The sequence below is a fragment of the Eleutherodactylus coqui genome, chromosome 10, assembly GCF_035609145.1.
Source record: "Eleutherodactylus coqui strain aEleCoq1 chromosome 10, aEleCoq1.hap1, whole genome shotgun sequence".
Taxonomy (NCBI): Eukaryota; Metazoa; Chordata; class Amphibia; order Anura; family Eleutherodactylidae; genus Eleutherodactylus; species Eleutherodactylus coqui.
Genome location: NC_089846.1, coordinates 14,595,536 through 14,613,028, shown reverse-complemented (window position 1 = coordinate 14,613,028; position 17,493 = coordinate 14,595,536). Strand labels below are relative to the sequence as shown.

General features: G+C 51.7%; 1 protein-coding gene across 4 annotated transcripts in view; it reads right to left on the bottom strand.

Moving 5' to 3' along the window:
* Window positions 1–17,035, bottom strand: part of PHF19 (PHD finger protein 19) — a 55,971-nt gene extending 38,936 nt beyond the window's left edge. The window contains exons 1-3 of one of the 4 annotated variants that reach the window (XM_066580311.1): window positions 16,773–17,035; window positions 7,720–7,916; window positions 5,558–5,639 (exon numbers count right to left, since the gene is read on the bottom strand). In XM_066580311.1, the coding sequence (XP_066436408.1) occupies window positions 5,558–5,639; window positions 7,720–7,911 (274 nt within the window). In that variant the 5' untranslated portion in view covers window positions 7,912–7,916; window positions 16,773–17,035. Of the gene's footprint in view, window positions 1–5,557; window positions 5,640–7,719; window positions 7,917–8,065; window positions 8,421–16,772 lie in introns of those variants that run through there. The other 3 variants (XM_066580310.1, XM_066580308.1, XM_066580309.1) reach the window with 3 other exon arrangements.
* Window positions 17,036–17,493: the final 458 nt, after the last annotated feature.

Sequence of the window (17,493 nt, the reverse complement as noted above, 5' to 3'; positions counted from 1 at the left end):
TCATTGTGCTGCCCCCAGCCTCACCAGCGGGCTACTTCATTATCAGTATGTATCTGAACATACCCGTGTGCAGACTCAAATAGGAGCTAAAATCATGACGAAAAATGTGCCGGGCCTATAGTCAAGATCAGAGCCCCCCCCCGAAAATGGGGAATTATGATTTTTCCACGAGGCATACAGGATTCCACCTCAACCCTCCTGAATGACATCAGAGGGGAAAGGAGTGTTCTGAGGGATCATTTGTAACGTGGGACCCCACAGGCCCAAATCGTCGGAGCCACAAAGATATGCTACAGTATATGGTACTTCCCTTTGTTTCTAAGAGCGCCGCCGAATCAGACCATTGGACCGATATCCAAGTCTGGTAACTTTGTTTTAATTTCTCCTGTATTCCTTATTCTCCCATGTAACAATACCTTTTGTATATCTTGGTACGTATTATATATTTTGGCACTGCTAGACCTTTTCTAAATTAAATCTGCGATTTAAAAGTCAGCCTTGTCCATTTTAAAACAAATGATAACTCCAAAGATTGAGTTGGGTCTGGATAATTCATACATCGGGTTTCAGTTTACCAATATTCAAATAAATGCTGCCACCACTAGTTTTGTTAAGTATTGGAGAGCTGTGGAGTGTGTTAGAATGGATCAAGTGGATGACTTGAGCTTTCACTACGCATACGTGCAGAAGCTTGGGAAAGCTGGGTACAAATCAGCCTATATTCTAAACACTTCAAGCTTGCAATCTCAGCAATATTGAGGACAGGGCTAGGCGGATTGCTGTAGAATTGTGGCAGAAGGTGATGGTTGCTTGTACGGAAAGTTGGGCACCAATCACTGCACACTCTAAGCCTCCTTTTCACTACGTGACAAATATAAATCACAGGATTTAGTTAGCAGCAGGTGCTAAAATTTATTGTAACAAATCACTTTCCTTTGTTCGTAAATAAATACTGCATATGTTTTGTAACTCCTTCTGCTGCATCGCTATACCACCACATGTGATATTGCATGTGGTGAAGTGGTTATCTGAATGGTATACCTGAGCTCCTCCTGCACACATGAGGTTATGGGATGAGGCTGGTTGTGAATAGGAATCCCTGCATGCAGCAGCGCCGACCGTCTGAATGGGCTGCACACTTGGGACAATGCCATTATTACATACTGTAATTACACGTCTGGACTTGAGACCAAGCAAGGGAAAGTCCAGATCATTCTGTGAATGAATGGCTGTTCCCGCTCAAACTGAGACTGACGGGTAAGAAAAGCCCTAGAAGAGTCTTACCTGGAATTTCTGAAGAGGTTTTCTAACTTTATGCAATTTCCCAATATACTTTATCTAGAAAGCCTCGCTGGTGATGACGAGAATGAGCGCATGAACATTGTCTGACCCTGTGCCTCCCATCCCTTATTAACACCCTAATGCCAAACCCTTCATTGTGTTAACTTGTCTGTTCTCATATTGTGGATGGTATATGGACTGATATACAGATTTCCCACATTATTGATGGATATGCTCACATTGCTTGTGATATACATATACTGAATGGCCCCTTTATTAGAGACCCCCCCCCCTTCCATCTAGCAGGGTGTTGCACCTTCTTTGGCCTTCAGAACTGCAGCAATTCACGATGGCGTAGAGTTCAATGAAGTTGTTCTGCAGGAATATTAGCCGTGCGGACAGGAAGCTCCTGTAGATGCTGCAGATTGATGGAAGGATTGACATATTCTGACCAGCCAGCACGAAGGGGGTCACAGATACAACAGAAGCCTGGACCCGTCTGACCAGGTGACTTTTTCCACCACAATACAATGTTCGCGTTCTTTTGCCCCCTGGAATCTCCCCTCCGTTAGTCTTAGACACAAAGGTGCTGGAACTGGTCGTCTGCTGTTATGGGCCGTCTGTCCTGAGGACCGATGAGCCGTACGTCCGGACACGTTATGGGCCGTCTGTCCTGAAGACCGATGAGCCGTCTGTCCTGAGGACCGATGAGCTGTACGTCCGGACATGTTATGGGCCGTCTGTCCTGAGGACCGATGAGCTGTACGTCCGGACACGTTATGGCCTGTCTGTCCTGAGGACCGATGAGCTGTACGTCCGGACACGTTATGGGCCGTCTGTCCTGAGGACCGATGAGCTGTACGTCCGGACACGTTATGGGCCGTCTGTCCTGAGGACCGATGAGCTGTACGTCCGGACACGTTATGGGCCGTCTGTCCTGAGGACCGATGAGCTGTACGTCCGGACACGTTATGGGCCGTCTGTCCTGAGGACCGATGAGCTGTACGTCCGGACACGTTATGGGCCGTCTGTCCTGAGGACCGATGAGCTGTACGTCCGGACACGTTATGGGCCGTCTGTCCTGAGGACCGATGAGCTGTACGTCCGGACACGTTATGGGCCGTCTGTCCTGAGGACCGATGAGCTGTACGTCCGGACACGTTATGGGCCGTCTGTCCTGAGGACCGATGAGCTGTACGTCCGGACACGTTATGGGCCGTCTGTCCTGAGGACCGATGAGCTGTACGTCCGGACACGTTATGGGCCGTCTGTCCTGAGGACCGATGAGCTGTACGTCCGGACACGTTATGGGCCGTCTGTCCTGAGGACCGATGAGCTGTACGTCCGGACACGTTATGGGCCGTCTGTCCTGAGGACCGATGGGCTGTACGTCCGGACACGTTATGGGCCGTCTGTCCTGAGGACCGATGGGCTGTACGTCCGGACACGTTATGGGCCGTCTGTCCTGAGGACCGATGGGCTGTACGTCCGGACACGTTATGGGCCGTCTGTCCTGAGGACCGATGGGCTGTACGTCCGGACACGTTATGGGCCGTCTGTCCTGAGGACCGATGGGCTGTACGTCCGGACACGTTATGGGCCGTCTGTCCTGAGGACCGATGAGCTGTACGTCCGGACACGTTATGGGCCGTCTGTCCTGAGGACCGATGAGCTGTACGTCCGGACACGTTATGGGCCGTCTGTCCTGAGGACCGATGGGCTGTACGTCCGGACACGTTATGGGCCGTCTGTCCTGAGGACCGATGGGCTGTACGTCCGGACACGTTATGGGCCGTCTGTCCTGAGGACCGATGGGCTGTACGTCCGGACACGTTATGGGCCGTCTGTCCTGAGGACCGATGGGCTGTACGTCCGGACACGTTATGGGCCGTCTGTCCTGAGGACCGATGGGCTGTACGTCCGGACACGTTATGGGCCGTCTGTCCTGAGGACCGATGGGCTGTACGTCCGGACACGTTATGGGCCGTCTGTCCTGAGGACCGATGGGCTGTACGTCCGGACACGTTATGGGCCGTCTGTCCTGAGGACCGATGGGCTGTACGTCCGGACACGTTATGGGCCGTCTGTCCTGAGGACCGATGGGCTGTACGTCCGGACACGTTATGGGCCGTCTGTCCTGAGGACCGATGGGCTGTACGTCCGGACACATTATGGGCCATTCACATGGGGCGATTATTGCTCAAACTTCATTCACAGGTTTTTAAAGCTAACTCTAAATCATCTTAAAGAGCATGGCCGGATGGTGGGGCTCGTCGCTCAGAGTAGACGCTCCCCGCTGCACATACGAGGGGGTGCTGATAAGTACTGAGCCTTAGCCAGACAGAATTGAGCTAGGAAGCTGTAAATCGCAGGGTGGACTTGTCTATTTGTCTATATTGAATTATGCGAAAATGAACTACCTAGGATTTTAACTTATCTTTTTCCCTGTCCAAAGTGAACATGGCGGTATCTCCAAAGACTTCAGTGTGGAAGAGCAGAGGACCAGAATCTAGTTCCTGTCTCTCCAAGGGAAAGGTGCAGAGCAGATCCATGATGAAATGTCACAAACTTTGGGCGACGGCGGCCCTTTATGTACAACAGGTAAACGTTGGGTTGTGAATTTTAAAACTGGTGTTGAAAGCGAGAACCCCAGTGGAGGCCGGTCTCCGTCTGCTTGCCTGCAAACGTGAAAGCGATCCATGGCAGGATCATGGAGGACCGACGACTATCAGCCAGAAGAATGGCTACATATCTGGGGATATCATGTGAGAGAGATGGTGCCGTTATCCACAACCACTGGGGAATGAGAAATCTGACAGCCAAGTGGATCCCGAACAGAAGGAGACGTGTGGAGACATCGGTGGCTATTTTGGAGCATTTTGCAAGAAATGAGTCCGATTTCCTGGACAATCTGGTAACCGGTGATGAGAAATGGATCTACTGTTACTGTGCCAGAGACAAAGGAACAGTCTAAAGAATGGAGGCACAGTGGTTCCCCCAGGCCAAAGTAGTTCTGTGTGTAAAGGTCAGTGCAGAAGCAAATGGCAACCATTTTTTGGGATAAGGAGGGAGTTCTGCTCGTGGACCTCCCAAGGGGTTCATCCATCAATGCAATATATTACTGTTCGTTATTGACAAAACTGAGACAAAATATTAAGGAAACACGTTCAGGAATGCTCTCCAAAGGTGTCATCCTGCTGCATGACAATGCCCCGTCACGCAATGCAGGTGCCAGTATTGTAAAAATGACCTCATTAAGCTTTCAACTGATGCCCCATTCACCTGACCTGGCTCCATCTGACTACCATCTGTTCCGCAATTTAAAAAAACACCTAAAGGGACAACGGTTTGGGAATGTTTTGGAGGCAACTAATGCTGCAAATGAGTTGTTTGATGAACAGTCGGTAGAATTCTATTTGCAGGGACTTAAAAAAAATGCAGGAGAGACGTCAGAAGTGCGTTGGCATCCTGGGGAAATATGTAGAATAGTGCGGCAGTTCCAGCTTCCTAGCTCAATTTTTGGGGTATGGCTCAATACTTTTCAGCACCCCTCATAGAAGGTGAAGTGCTGAGCGAGAAGCCCGCAATCCAGCGGCGACGTCTGTCAGTGTTAACGCTCTGCATGAGCACCGATGACTGCATGAGCGCTGACGTCATCTACCCGACTGACGGCCCGTGTAAAAGGGTCATTAGTTGGATCAATTTCCAACATCCTCCTATGAATCATTTTTGACGATGACTTGATCCTCTTTCAATGAGCCCTTCCCGTCAGCTGTTCAGAACATATCAGCACCTCCATCAAATTTGCAGCAACTACAAGAAGCTTCCTGTCCACAGGGGCCGATATTCCTGCAGAATTGCTGCAGTTCTGGAGGCCAAAGGAGGTGCAAAACGCTACCAGATGGGGGTCTCTAATAAAAGTGGCCATTCAGTAAAGGTATTGAAGTGATCATATCCATCAATAAATGTGCAAAACCCCCCATTCTTGCGATCAGTGGGGTCCAGTTGTCAGAACCCCAACAGATACTTATCCTCTATCCAGTGGAGAGGGAAACTCCTTTAAAAAGAAGCGTGTGGAAGATCTAAATAATGACCATCATCACGGGGACATTGCCGCTGTCTGCGGTCCCTTTATAGAGAAAAGGAGACAATGGCGGCTCCTCGCTCTGTTTTAGTAGAATATTGCTCTTTTTGTACATAACACTGTATTCTCCATGAGGCACCGACCCCGATAACGGCCTTATTACACCTTACACCGGATGGCTCCGGGTCTTACCGTGCTGAATGTCCTTCCACAGCACCCAGTACTTGGAGTTGTCTTCGAACGTTACGAGGCAGCTCTGCTTTGTGCTGCTCACCTACAAGGCATGAAAACGAACAGTCACAGTATGTAAGACCATATATATAGCCACCCAGTTCAGTCTATTATCCCAAATGGTGAACCACAAAAAGCCAAAAACAAGCAAAAAAAATAATAAAATAATAATAAATAATAATGTAGAAAGCCAAGTTTTCTCATTTAAAAGGGAAAGATTTCTTGTCGATTCTAAGTCTAGCTATCGAAAATGATGGAAGAGATCTCTGTATATGGCCGCCTGCAGACGACCGGGACGGATCCTGCTGTGAGAATTCTCGCAGCGGGATGCAGACCCGTGCCGCTGCAGAGATCTGCGGCTCACCAGCTCCCGGCGTCTTCTGTCTTCTGCTATGCGCCGGCTAGCCGGCGCATGCACAGAGCGGAGCCGGCCCGTCACCACTGACATTTCTGTGTGGGCCTCAGCAAGACCCGCACAGGAATAGAACATGCCGCGATTTGTTTACCAAGTGTGTTTTCACGCGTGTGCAGGGGGCCTATCTATACATAGTTATTACAGCGCCCCCTTGTTACAGTCCTGGGTATAATAGATGATGGGAGAGATCTCTGTACTGACCGCTCATATATCTATACATAGTTATTAGAGCGCCCCCTTGTTACAGTCCTGGGTATAATTGATGATGGGAGATCTCTGTATTGTCCCCTGATATATTATACATAGTTATTAGAGCGCCCCCTTGTTACAGTCCTCGGTGTAATAGATGATGGGAGAGATCTCTGTATTGTCCCCTGATATATTATACATAGTTATTAGAGCGCCCCCTTGTTACAGTCCTGGGTATAATAGATAATGGGAGAGATCTCTGTACTGACCCCTGATATATCTATACATAGTTATTAGAGCGCCCCCTTGTTACAGTCCTGGGTGTAATAGATGATGGGAGAGATCTCGGTATTGTCCCCTGATATATTTATACATAGTTATTAGAGCGCCCCCTTGTTACAGTCCTGGGTATAATAGATGATGGGAGAGATCTCTGCACTGACCCTGATATATTATACATAGTTATTAGGTCGCCCCTCAGCCGTCTTTTTTCTAAACTAAATAACCCCAATTTTGATGACCTCTCTGGGTATTGTAGTCCGCCCGTTCCATTTATTACTTTAGCTGCCTGCCTTTGTACCGGCTCAAGCTCTGATATGTCCTTCTTGAGTACTGGCGCCAGTCTGACCTGTGACTTGTAGAGAGGATGCCCCCCATGATCCTATCTGCTTTGGCAGCAGCTGCCTGACACTGGTTGCCCCAGTTAAACTTACAGTTAACTAAAACCTACCAAGTCTTTTTCCATGTCAGTGTTACCCAGTGGTTTCCCATTTATGCTGTGATGATCCAATACCCTGAAACAGCTGTCTGTATATGGGGTCTGGCTTTGCTTTTAATTCCCAGTTATTGTTACATGGCTTGTATAAAGAGTCTAACTTTGGCTTCAAGGAATGCTGCCTTCCAATAGGTGGCGCTGTGGAGGTTTTATTCCATCTCCCTTATTTGGTGTAATGCTGTCATGGATTTCCTCTGCACATGTGCAAAACCCTATATTTATCAGTGTTACATTTCATTTGCCACTTTTGTGCCCAACTTATCCCGATCCACCTTCCACCGGGTCATTAATAAATCTACTAAAATCTATAAATTTGCGGTTCCCGGCTGCAGAGGACCAACACCCGCCAGAGTGTGACGGTTAGGAGTTTGTTCCTTGCCATGTACCCAGAATCGCCTCGGTGAGCAGAGAATGATCGGCATGTTCTGCTCTATTTTTATTCTACTTCCCACTATTTATATGGCAGTAACATCAATGACGTAGGCGCAGTACCCACAGTGCATCACGCTTTTCACACCCTCCCACAGGAGCTCACAATCTAATTTCCCCATCTGACACAATGCATCATGCCTGACCCCAGGAGCTCACAATCTAATCTCCTTATCTCACACAATGCATCCCTCCCACCATGCCTAGGACCACAGTAACACTGAGCCCCCCTGACAGATGGCATGATCATCAGCAGTAACCCCAGAAGTGGGCACCGGCGCCTCCCTGGAATATCCGCTGTATGTTTGCACTTACCCTCTTAATCTTCCCCAGGTAATAGAGCCCATCCGTCCACCGGCATAGAACGTATTGCCCTTCGGCTTGACTGACCATCAGCTCTGAACAGCCCTGTTCATTCCTTGCAGACGCCTCCATGGATGAGTGGTGGAGGTGCCCACAAGACATGTAGACATCTCGCAGCGCTGGCTCCAGGCTCCCGTCTTCCATCTCTGCTGGACAGAACATAGGATGAAAACCCATTAACTCCACCTGAAGCAGCGAGATGTACCTGGAGAGCAACTGCTAGTCCCCCCTGGGAATAAATGGTTAACCGGTGGATACGCATCCTGCGAGATCCAAGCAGACTTGTCATTCCACTAACCTTTCTGCATGCAGGGCATAGAGCCGGGCGCTGCCACTGCATACACCTCAGAGCGCTGAGGGTACTTAGGTCGACTGTGGCAGGACTGGACACGGGCATGCGACGCTCCTCAGGACATGAAGCAGTTAATCAGATGCGGACGTGCACAGGGCGCCCAGCGCTCCTCAGGACGTGAAGCAGTTAATCAGGTGCACGCTTGGTAGCAGCTGGTGAACCATTTCTTACTATGAGTCAGTAGCAGCTTCCTCTTCCTGCGTCATTCAGTGACAGGAGCAATGTGAGAACGAGATGAGGCACAGCCGAAAAACCGCCAACGTAACGGCTTGTGAAGGAGGAGGACAGCAGCAGCGGGCTCAGCGGACGGCGTGGTCTGCAGAACTTACACTCTATGTTTCCCTGCACAGCCCAATACCTCCCCCTAGTGGACAGAAGGCTGCACAATGACAGAACTCGGTCTTCTCCCTGCTTGCCGATGATCCCTCGCTCCACCAGGACACCGAGGATTATTCTACAGCGGAAACCTTAGCTGTCATTTGTATTTCCTGTTTTCTAATAAAGTAACCCCCCCCCCCCCCAGCGGGTGAGACGCTCTGCAGCGCATCAGACTGCGGGATATCGCCGGATACTTTCATATCTCATCAGATGTGATGAAAGGGGAACTCCGGGCCAAACTCCTATCCCTGAAATGATCAACGGATACGCAGAACTTGGCGCCTGGTAGATCAGAGACGGAAAACACTCCAGTCAGGTCTCAGGAGGGGGTTGAGTCACAGCCTGAAGGCCAGGTACACCACAGCCCACCAGGACTCATATGTGCAGGGTGGGAGTAAAGGGACCGAGTTACTAATGTGACATACGCCAAACCTGGGAGCATTAAAAGTCGCATCACGTTTTAGATGCCTTTATGAAGAAAATGTAGCAAAAAGCAGCATCTACTAGACCCCCATCGACGGGAGGTGGGGAGGGGGACGCGGCAGAAATGCAGCCATGTGCACCAAAAGTTTTGCACAAATCAGGCAACCAAGGGGGAGAGACCCTACAGGACAAGGAGACGGCTAAAGGGACAGCATGGCATCCGCTGCACAGGGCATGCTAATGGGCGAGACCAAGAGGGGGAAGAGATGAAGCGCAATACCCATGATGGGCAACTGAGAAAAAACAGACCGAGTGTGCAAAACCAAAAACCGCTACCCCTATAGGGCTAATATCAGGACACGTGGCAAAAAAACATGACAAACGCACCAGTGACAAAAATGGGGGAAAAAATGTTTTTTTGTTTTTTTTTTGCATGGTTGTGTTTGATGCCAGGCTTAAAGGAGTCGTCCAAGACAGGATAGGGCATCAATGGCTGATTAGTGAGGGTCAGGACCCCCGTCTATCACCGCCGGACCAGCTGTGATTGCAGACAGACCTGGAGGACGGACGCTCTTTTCATAGTGCAGCGGCCCAGGCGGATATCGCAGGCGCGGCTACCAAGTCTATGCAATAACAGCTGGGCAGATACCAGCGAGCAGTAGATGTTGCCACTGTGGAATCCCACAACAAAGCAGCGCTGACCGTCTGACGCAGAACTGCGGGCCGTTTTAAGCCATTTTATTTCCGCATCTTTCTGCCTTGGTGTGAAATTTACTGCGACTTGCAGGACAGAATTCGTGAAAGATCCCTAGGGGTGCGACTGAAGCAAGTCACATGACCCACGCCTGGCAGCGATAACGCAACGGATGATAAAGTCGAGCTGTGGCATCAGCGCTGTTGTGACATCAGTAGTCCATCGCAGGAAGCCTCCCCCAATTAATTAGTCCCGCTAATCAGCCAAGTTTTATTACAGAAGCAAAAGCAGTAGGAAAATCCCCCCTTGGCGCACAAATGGTTAATAAATGCTGCAAAAGCCCGGCGCTCAAACTTCATGATAACTGCAATTTGCAAACCAGAATGTGAACTCAGAATAAGCTAAAGTTGTTGGACGGCGCAACTCAGTCAGCTGTGCAGCACTAGATCGTAAGCGACTACTCTGCCCGACTAATTAGGAGTCAATCAGCGCTGCTACATAAATTGTGCATGCAGCCCGGCCACCAAAACCCTCACACCACCTGCAGGACCTAAAGTTCAAGTGCAGCCCAGCCGCTACAACCCTCACACCACCCGCAGGACCTAAAGTTCATGTGCAGCCCAGCCACTACAACCCTCACATCACCTGCAGGACCTAAAGTTCAAGTGCAGACCGTCCACTACAACCCTCACACCACCTGCAGGACCTAAAGTTCAAGTGCAGACCGTCCACTACAGCCTTCACACCACCTGCAGGACCTAAAGTTCAAGTGCAACCCGGCCACTACAACCCTCACGCCACCTGCAGGACCTAAAGTTCAAGGGCAGGCCAACCACTGCAACCCCCCAATCACCAGCAGGACCTAACGTTCAAGTGCAGGCCAACCACTGCAACCCCCCAATCACCAGCAGGACCTAAAGTTCAAGTGCAACCCGGCCACTGCAGCCCTCACGCCACCTGCAGGACCTAAAGTTCAAGTGCAGCCCGGCCGCTTCAACCCTCACACCACCTGCAGGACCTAAAGTTCAAGTGCAGCCCGCCACTACAACCCTCACGCCACCTGCAGGTCCCAAAGTTCAAGTGCAGGCCAACCACTACAACTCTCACACCACCTGCAGGGCCTAAAGTTCAAGTGCAACCCGGACACTGCAACCCTCACACCACCTGCAGGTCCCAAAGTTCAAGTGCAGGCCAACCACTACAACTCTCACACCACCTGCAGGACCTAAAGTTCAAGTGCAGCCCGGCCACTACAACCCTCACAGCACCTGCATGGCCTAAAGTTCAAGTGCAGCCCGGCCACTACAACCCTCACACCACCTGCAGGACCTAAAGTTCATGTGCAGCCCGGCCACTAAAACCCTCACACCACCTGCAGGACCTAAAGTTCAAGTGCAGCCCGAGCACTACAACCTGCGCACCACCTGCAGGACCTAAAGTTCAAGTGCAACCCAGACACTGCAACCCTCACACCCCCTGCATGACCTAAAGTTCAAGTGCAGGCCAACCACTGTAACCCTCACAACACCCGCAGGGCCTAAAGTTCAAGTGCAACCCGGCCACTGCAACCCTCACACCACCTGCAGGTCCCAAAGTTCAAGTGTAGGCCAACCACTACAACTCTCACACCGCCTGCAGGGCCTAAAGTTCAAGTGTAGCCCGGCCACTACAACCCTCACACCACCTGCAGGTCCCAAAGTTCAAGTGCAGGCCAACCACTACAACTCTCACACCACCTGCAGGACCTAAAGTTCAAGTGCAGCCCGGCCACTACAACCCTCACAACACCTGCATGGCCTAAAGTTCAAGTGCAGCCCGGCCACTACAACCCTCACACCACCTGCAGGACCTAAAGTTCAAGTGCAGCCCGAGCACTACAACCTGCGCACCACCTGCAGGACCTAAAGTTCAAGTGCAACCCAGACACTGCAACCCTCACACCCCCTGCATGACCTAAAGTTCAAGTGCAGGCCAACCACTGTAACCCTCACAACACCAGCAGGGCCTAAAGTTCAAGTGCAACCCGGCCACTGCAACCCTCACACCACCTGCAGGACCTAAAGTTCAAGTGCAGCCCGGCCACTACAACCCTCACACCACCTGCAGGACCTAAAGTTCAAGTGCAGCCCGAGCACTACAACCCACGCACCGCCTGCAGGACCTAAAGTTCAAGTGCAGCCCAAGTGCTACAGCCCGCGCACCACCTGCAGGACCTAAAGTTCAAGTGCAGCCCGCCCGATACAACCCTCATGCCACCTGCAGGACCTAAAGTTCAAGTGCAACCCGGACACTGCAACCCTCACATCACCTGCAGGACCTAAAGTTCAAGTGCAGCCCGGCCCCTACAACCCTCACAGCACCTGCAGGGAGAGAAACCACAAAACTGCAGTGAACGATGAGCGGGATTGTTCTGCTCTATGAGGTGAGTCAGGCATTAGTCACTACCCACAAGCAGCGAGACACGCGTCTGACCACAAATACACTAGAGTGCAAGCCCTGAGGGCAAGAACTGCAGAGTGAGGAGTGAGAACCTGTGAGAACTACAGTGATGGACAACTTCATTAACCCGTCTCCCCAATTGTAGGTCAGGCGCCCATAGATGTAGGCTGCTTCTGCCTGAATGACCCCTGCCCCAACCCCTCCTGCCTGAAGGACCCCCCTCCCCCCGGATCCCTTCTGCCTGAATGACCCCCATCCCAACCCCTCTGGCCTGAATGACCCCCCTCCCCCCGGATCCCTTCTGCCTGACCCCCATCCCAACTCCTCCGGCCTGAATGACCCCCATCCCAACACCTCCTGCAGGAATGACCCCCCTGGACCCCTTTTGCCTGAATGACCCCCCGCCCTAACACCTCCTGCCTGAATAACCCCTCCGGACCCCTCCTGCCTGAATAACCCCTCCGGACCCCTCCTGCCTGAATAACCCCTCCGGACCCCTTTTGCCTGAATGACCCCCTTCCCAACCCCTCCTGCCTGAATGACCCCCCTGCCCTAACACCTGCCTGAATGACCCCTGCGGACCCCTCCTGCCTGAATGACCCCCCTGCCCTAACACCTGCCTGAATGACCCTCTGGAACACTTCTGCCTGAATGACAACTCACAACCTCCTCTGCTTGAATGATCCCCCCACAGGACATCTCCACCTGAAGGATGTTGAAAGGGGGTGTTACCTCACCCATACAGTGGGCATACTATCTCGGTATATTAGTGGGGTGCCTGACATATCAGGGGGTCCCCTCAGTATATTAGTGGGGTACCTGACAGAGGGGGGGCCCTAAGTATATTAGTGGGGTACCTGACATATCAGGGGGTCCCTCAGTATATTAGTGGGGTACCTGACATATCAGGGGGTTCCCTCAGTATATTAGTGGGGTACCTGACATATCAGGGGGTTCCCTCAGTATATTAGTGGGGTACCTGACACATCAGGAGGGTTCCCTCAGTATATTAGTGGGGTACCTGACACAGGGGGGGTTCCCTCAGTATATTAGTGGGGTACCTGACACAGGGGGGGTTCCCTCAGTATATTAGTGGGGTACCTGACACAGGGGGGGTTCCCTCAGTATATTAGTGGGGTACCTGACACAGGGGGGGGGGCCCTCAGTATATTAGTGGGGTACCTGACACAGGGGGGGGGGCCCTCAGTATATTAGTGGGGTACCTGACACAGGGGGGGGGCCCTCAGTATATTAGTGGGGTACCTGACATATCAGGGGGTTTCCTAAGTATATTAGTGGGGTACCTGACATATCAGGGGGTTCCCTAAGTATATTAGTGGGGTACCTGACATAGAGGGGGGGCCCTCAGTATATTAGTGGGGTACCTGATATATCAGGAGGTTCTCTCAGTATATTAGTGGGGTACCTGACATATCAGGGGGGTTCCCTCAGTATATTAGTGGGGTACCTGACACATCAGGGGGGTTCCCTCAGTATATTAGTGGGGTACCTGACACATCAGGGGGGGTTCCCTCAGTATATTAGTGGGGCACCTGACACATCAGGGGGGTTCCCTCAGTATATTAGTGGGGTACCTGACATATCAGGGGGGTTCCCTCAGTATATTAGTGGGGTACCTGACATATCAGGGGGATCCCTCAGTATATTAGTGGGGTACCTGACATATCAGGGGGATCCCTCAGTATATTAGTGGGGTACCTGACATATCAGGGGGGCTCCCTCAGCATATTAGTGGGGTACCTGACACATCAGGGGGGGTCCCTCAGTATATTAGTGGGGTACCTGATATATCAGGGGGTTCTCAGTATATTAGTGGGGTACCTGACACATCAGGGGGGGGTCCCTCAGTATATTAGTGCGGTACCTGACACATCAGGGGGTTCTCTCAGCATATTAGTGGGGTACCTGACATATCAGGGGGGTTCCCTCAGTATATTAGTGGGGTACCTGACACATCAGGGGGGGTTCCCTCAGTATATTAGTGGGGTACCTGACACATCAGGGGGGGTTCCCTCAGTATATTAGTGGGGTACCTGACACATCAGGGGGGGTTCCCTCAGTATATTAGTGGGGCACCTGACACATCAGGGGGGTTCCCTCAGTATATTAGTGGGGCACCTGACATATCAGGGGGGTTCCCTCAGTATATTAGTGGGGTACCTGACATATCAGGGGGATCCCTCAGTATATTAGTGGGGTACCTGACATATCAGGGGGATCCCTCAGTATATTAGTGGGGTACCTGACATATCAGGGGGGCTCCCTCAGCATATTAGTGGGGTACCTGACACATCAGGGGGGGTCCCTCAGTATATTAGTGGGGTACCTGATATATCAGGGGGTTCTCAGTATATTAGTGGGGTACCTGACACATCAGGGGGGGGGGGTCCCTCAGTATATTAGTGGGGTACCTGACACATCAGGGGGTTCTCTCAGCATATTAGTGGGGTACCTGACATATCAGGGAGTCCCTCAGTATATTAGTGGGGTACCTGACACATCATGGGGGTTCTTAAGTATATCAGAGGGTTCCCTCAGTATATTAGTGGGGTACCTGACACATCAGGGGGGCTCCCTCAGTATATTGGTGGGGTACCTGACACATCAGGGGAGCTCCCTCAGTATATTAGTGGGGTACCTGACATATCAGGGGGGCTCCCTCAGTATATTAGTGGGGTACCTGACATATCAGGGGGGCTGCCTCAGTATATTAGTGGGGTACCTGACATATCAGGGGGGCTCCCTCAGTATATTAGTGGGGTACCTGACACATCAGGGGGGTTCCCTCAGTCTATTAGTGGGGTACCTGACATCAGGGGAGCTCCCTCAGTATATTAGTGGGGTACCTGACACATCAGGGGGTTCCCTCTGCATATTAGTGGGGTACCTGACACATCAGGGGGGTTCTCAGTATATTAGTGGGGTACCTGACACATTAGGGGGTTCCCTCAGTCTATTAGTGGGGTACCTTACACATCAGGGGGGGTTCCTCAGTATATTAGGGGGTTCCCTCAGTCTATTAGTGGGGTACCTGACATATCAGGGGGTTCCCTCAGTATATTAGTGGGGTACCTTACACATCAGGGGGGGGTTCCTCAGTATATTAGGGGGATCCCTCAGTATATTAGTGGGGTACCTGACATATCAGGGGGTTCCCTCAGTATATTAGTGGGGTACCTGACATATCAGGGGGTTCCCTCAGTATATTTGTGGGGTACCTGACACATCAGGGGGTTCCCTCAGTATATTTGTGGGGTACCTGACACATCAGGGGGTTCCCTCAGTATATTTGTGGGGTACCTGACACATCAGGGGGATTCCTCAGTATATTAGTGGGGTACCTGACATATCAGGGGGTTCCCTCAGTATATTAGTGGGGTACCTGACATATCAGGGGGTTCCCTCAGTATATTAGTGGGGTACCTGACACATCAGGGGGTTCCCTCAGTATATTAGTGGGGTACCTGACACATCAGGGGGATTCCTCAGTATATTAGGGGGTTCCCTCAGTATATTAGGGGGGTACCTGACATATCCTGGGGTTCCCTCAGTATATTAGGGGGGGTTCCCTCAGTCTATTAGTGGGGTACCTGACACATCAGGGGGGGGTTCCTCAGTATATTAGGGGGTTCCCTCAGTATATTAGTGGGGTACCTGACATATCAGGGGGGGGGGGGGGTTCCTCAGTATATTAGGGGGGTACCTGACATATCCTGGGGTTCCCTCAGTATATTAGGGGGGGTTCCCTCAGTCTATTAGTGGGGTACCTGACACATCAGGGGGGGGTTCCTCAGTATATTAGGGGGTTCCCTCAGTATATTAGTGGGGTACCTGACATATCAGGGGGGGGGGGGTTCCTCAGTATATTAGGGGGGTACCTGACACATCAGGAGGTTCCCTCAGTATATTAGTGGGGTACCTGACACATCAGGGGGATCCCTCAGTATATTAGTGGGGTACCTGACACATCAGGGGGGTTCCTCAGTATATTAGTGGGGTACCTGACACATCAGGGGGATCCCTCAGTATATTAGTGGGGTACCTGACATAGGGGGGGGGGTTCCTCAGTATATTAGTGGGGTACCTGACACATCAGGGGGGGGTTCCTCAGTATATTAGGGGGTTCCCTCAGTATATTAGTGGGGTACCTGACATATCAGGGGGGGGGGGTTCCTCAGTATATTAGGGGGGTACCTGACACATCAGGAGGTTCCCTCAGTATATTAGTGGGGTACCTGACACATCAGGGGGATCCCTCAGTATATTAGTGGGGTACCTGACATATCAGGGGGGCTGCCTCAGTATATTAGTGGGGTACCTGACATATCAGGGGGGCTGCCTCAGTATATTAGTGGGGTACCTGACATATCAGGGGGGATCCCTCAGTATATTAGTGGGGTACCTGACATAGGGGGGGGGGTTCCTCATTATATTAGTGGGGTACCTGACACATCAGGGGGGTTCCCTCAGTATATTAGTGGGGTACCTGACACATCAGGGGGATCCCTCATTATATTAGTGGGGTACCTGACACAGGGGGGGTTCCTCAGTATATTAGTGGGGTACCTGACACTTCAGGGGGGTTCCCTCAGTATATTAGTGGGGTACATTACACATCAGGGGGGGTTCCTCAGTATATTAGGGGGTTCCCTCCGTCTATTAGTGGGGTACCTGACATGTCACTCGCCGGGGTCTCACCTCAGTGCCGGGGTGTCGCCCTCACAGCCGGCTGCCGCAGGCCCCGCTCGTCCCCCGGGCTCCGCCGCTCCTCGCCATGTTCAGCCGCCGTCAGTTTTCCCGCGGATTATTGACGTTTGTCTTATGTAATGAGGAGTCTCCCCTCCGCCGCCCCCGGCCGCCATCATTGGCCGCGCAGCCCCCGGACTCTGCCCCCTGACAGCCCTCCTGTCGGGCCGCACCTCGGAGCCCCTCATGTACGGCCGGGCTGCGGGGGCTTCTCCCATCTGTCCCCGTGAGCTGCGGGCTGTAACCCCCTCACTGCTGGTCAGATGACGGTGAAGCGGGAGGAGAAGGTTCAGGGTTATTCCCTACGGCATCTCTAGCTGGGGGGCCATTAGACGCGGGGTGTTTGTGACAGCCCACCGCTCAGGGGCTTTCTGCAGTGACAGGGAGAAGGCAGCAGGTTGTTCTATGGGAGTTTATATGTCCGGATAACCTGCCGGATAACCTGCCGTATACCGCCTGCAGGGAGCGCAGATATGGTGGGAAGAGGCATTAGGGGGTCGGGGTCCCATATAGAAGATTCTGTCACAATACACAGCACTGTATATACTATATATACTGCCCTCCCTGTACACAGCACTGTATATACTGTTATACTGCCCTCCCTGTACACAGCACTGTATATACTGTTATACTGCCCTCACTGTACACTGCACTGTATATACTGTTGTACTGC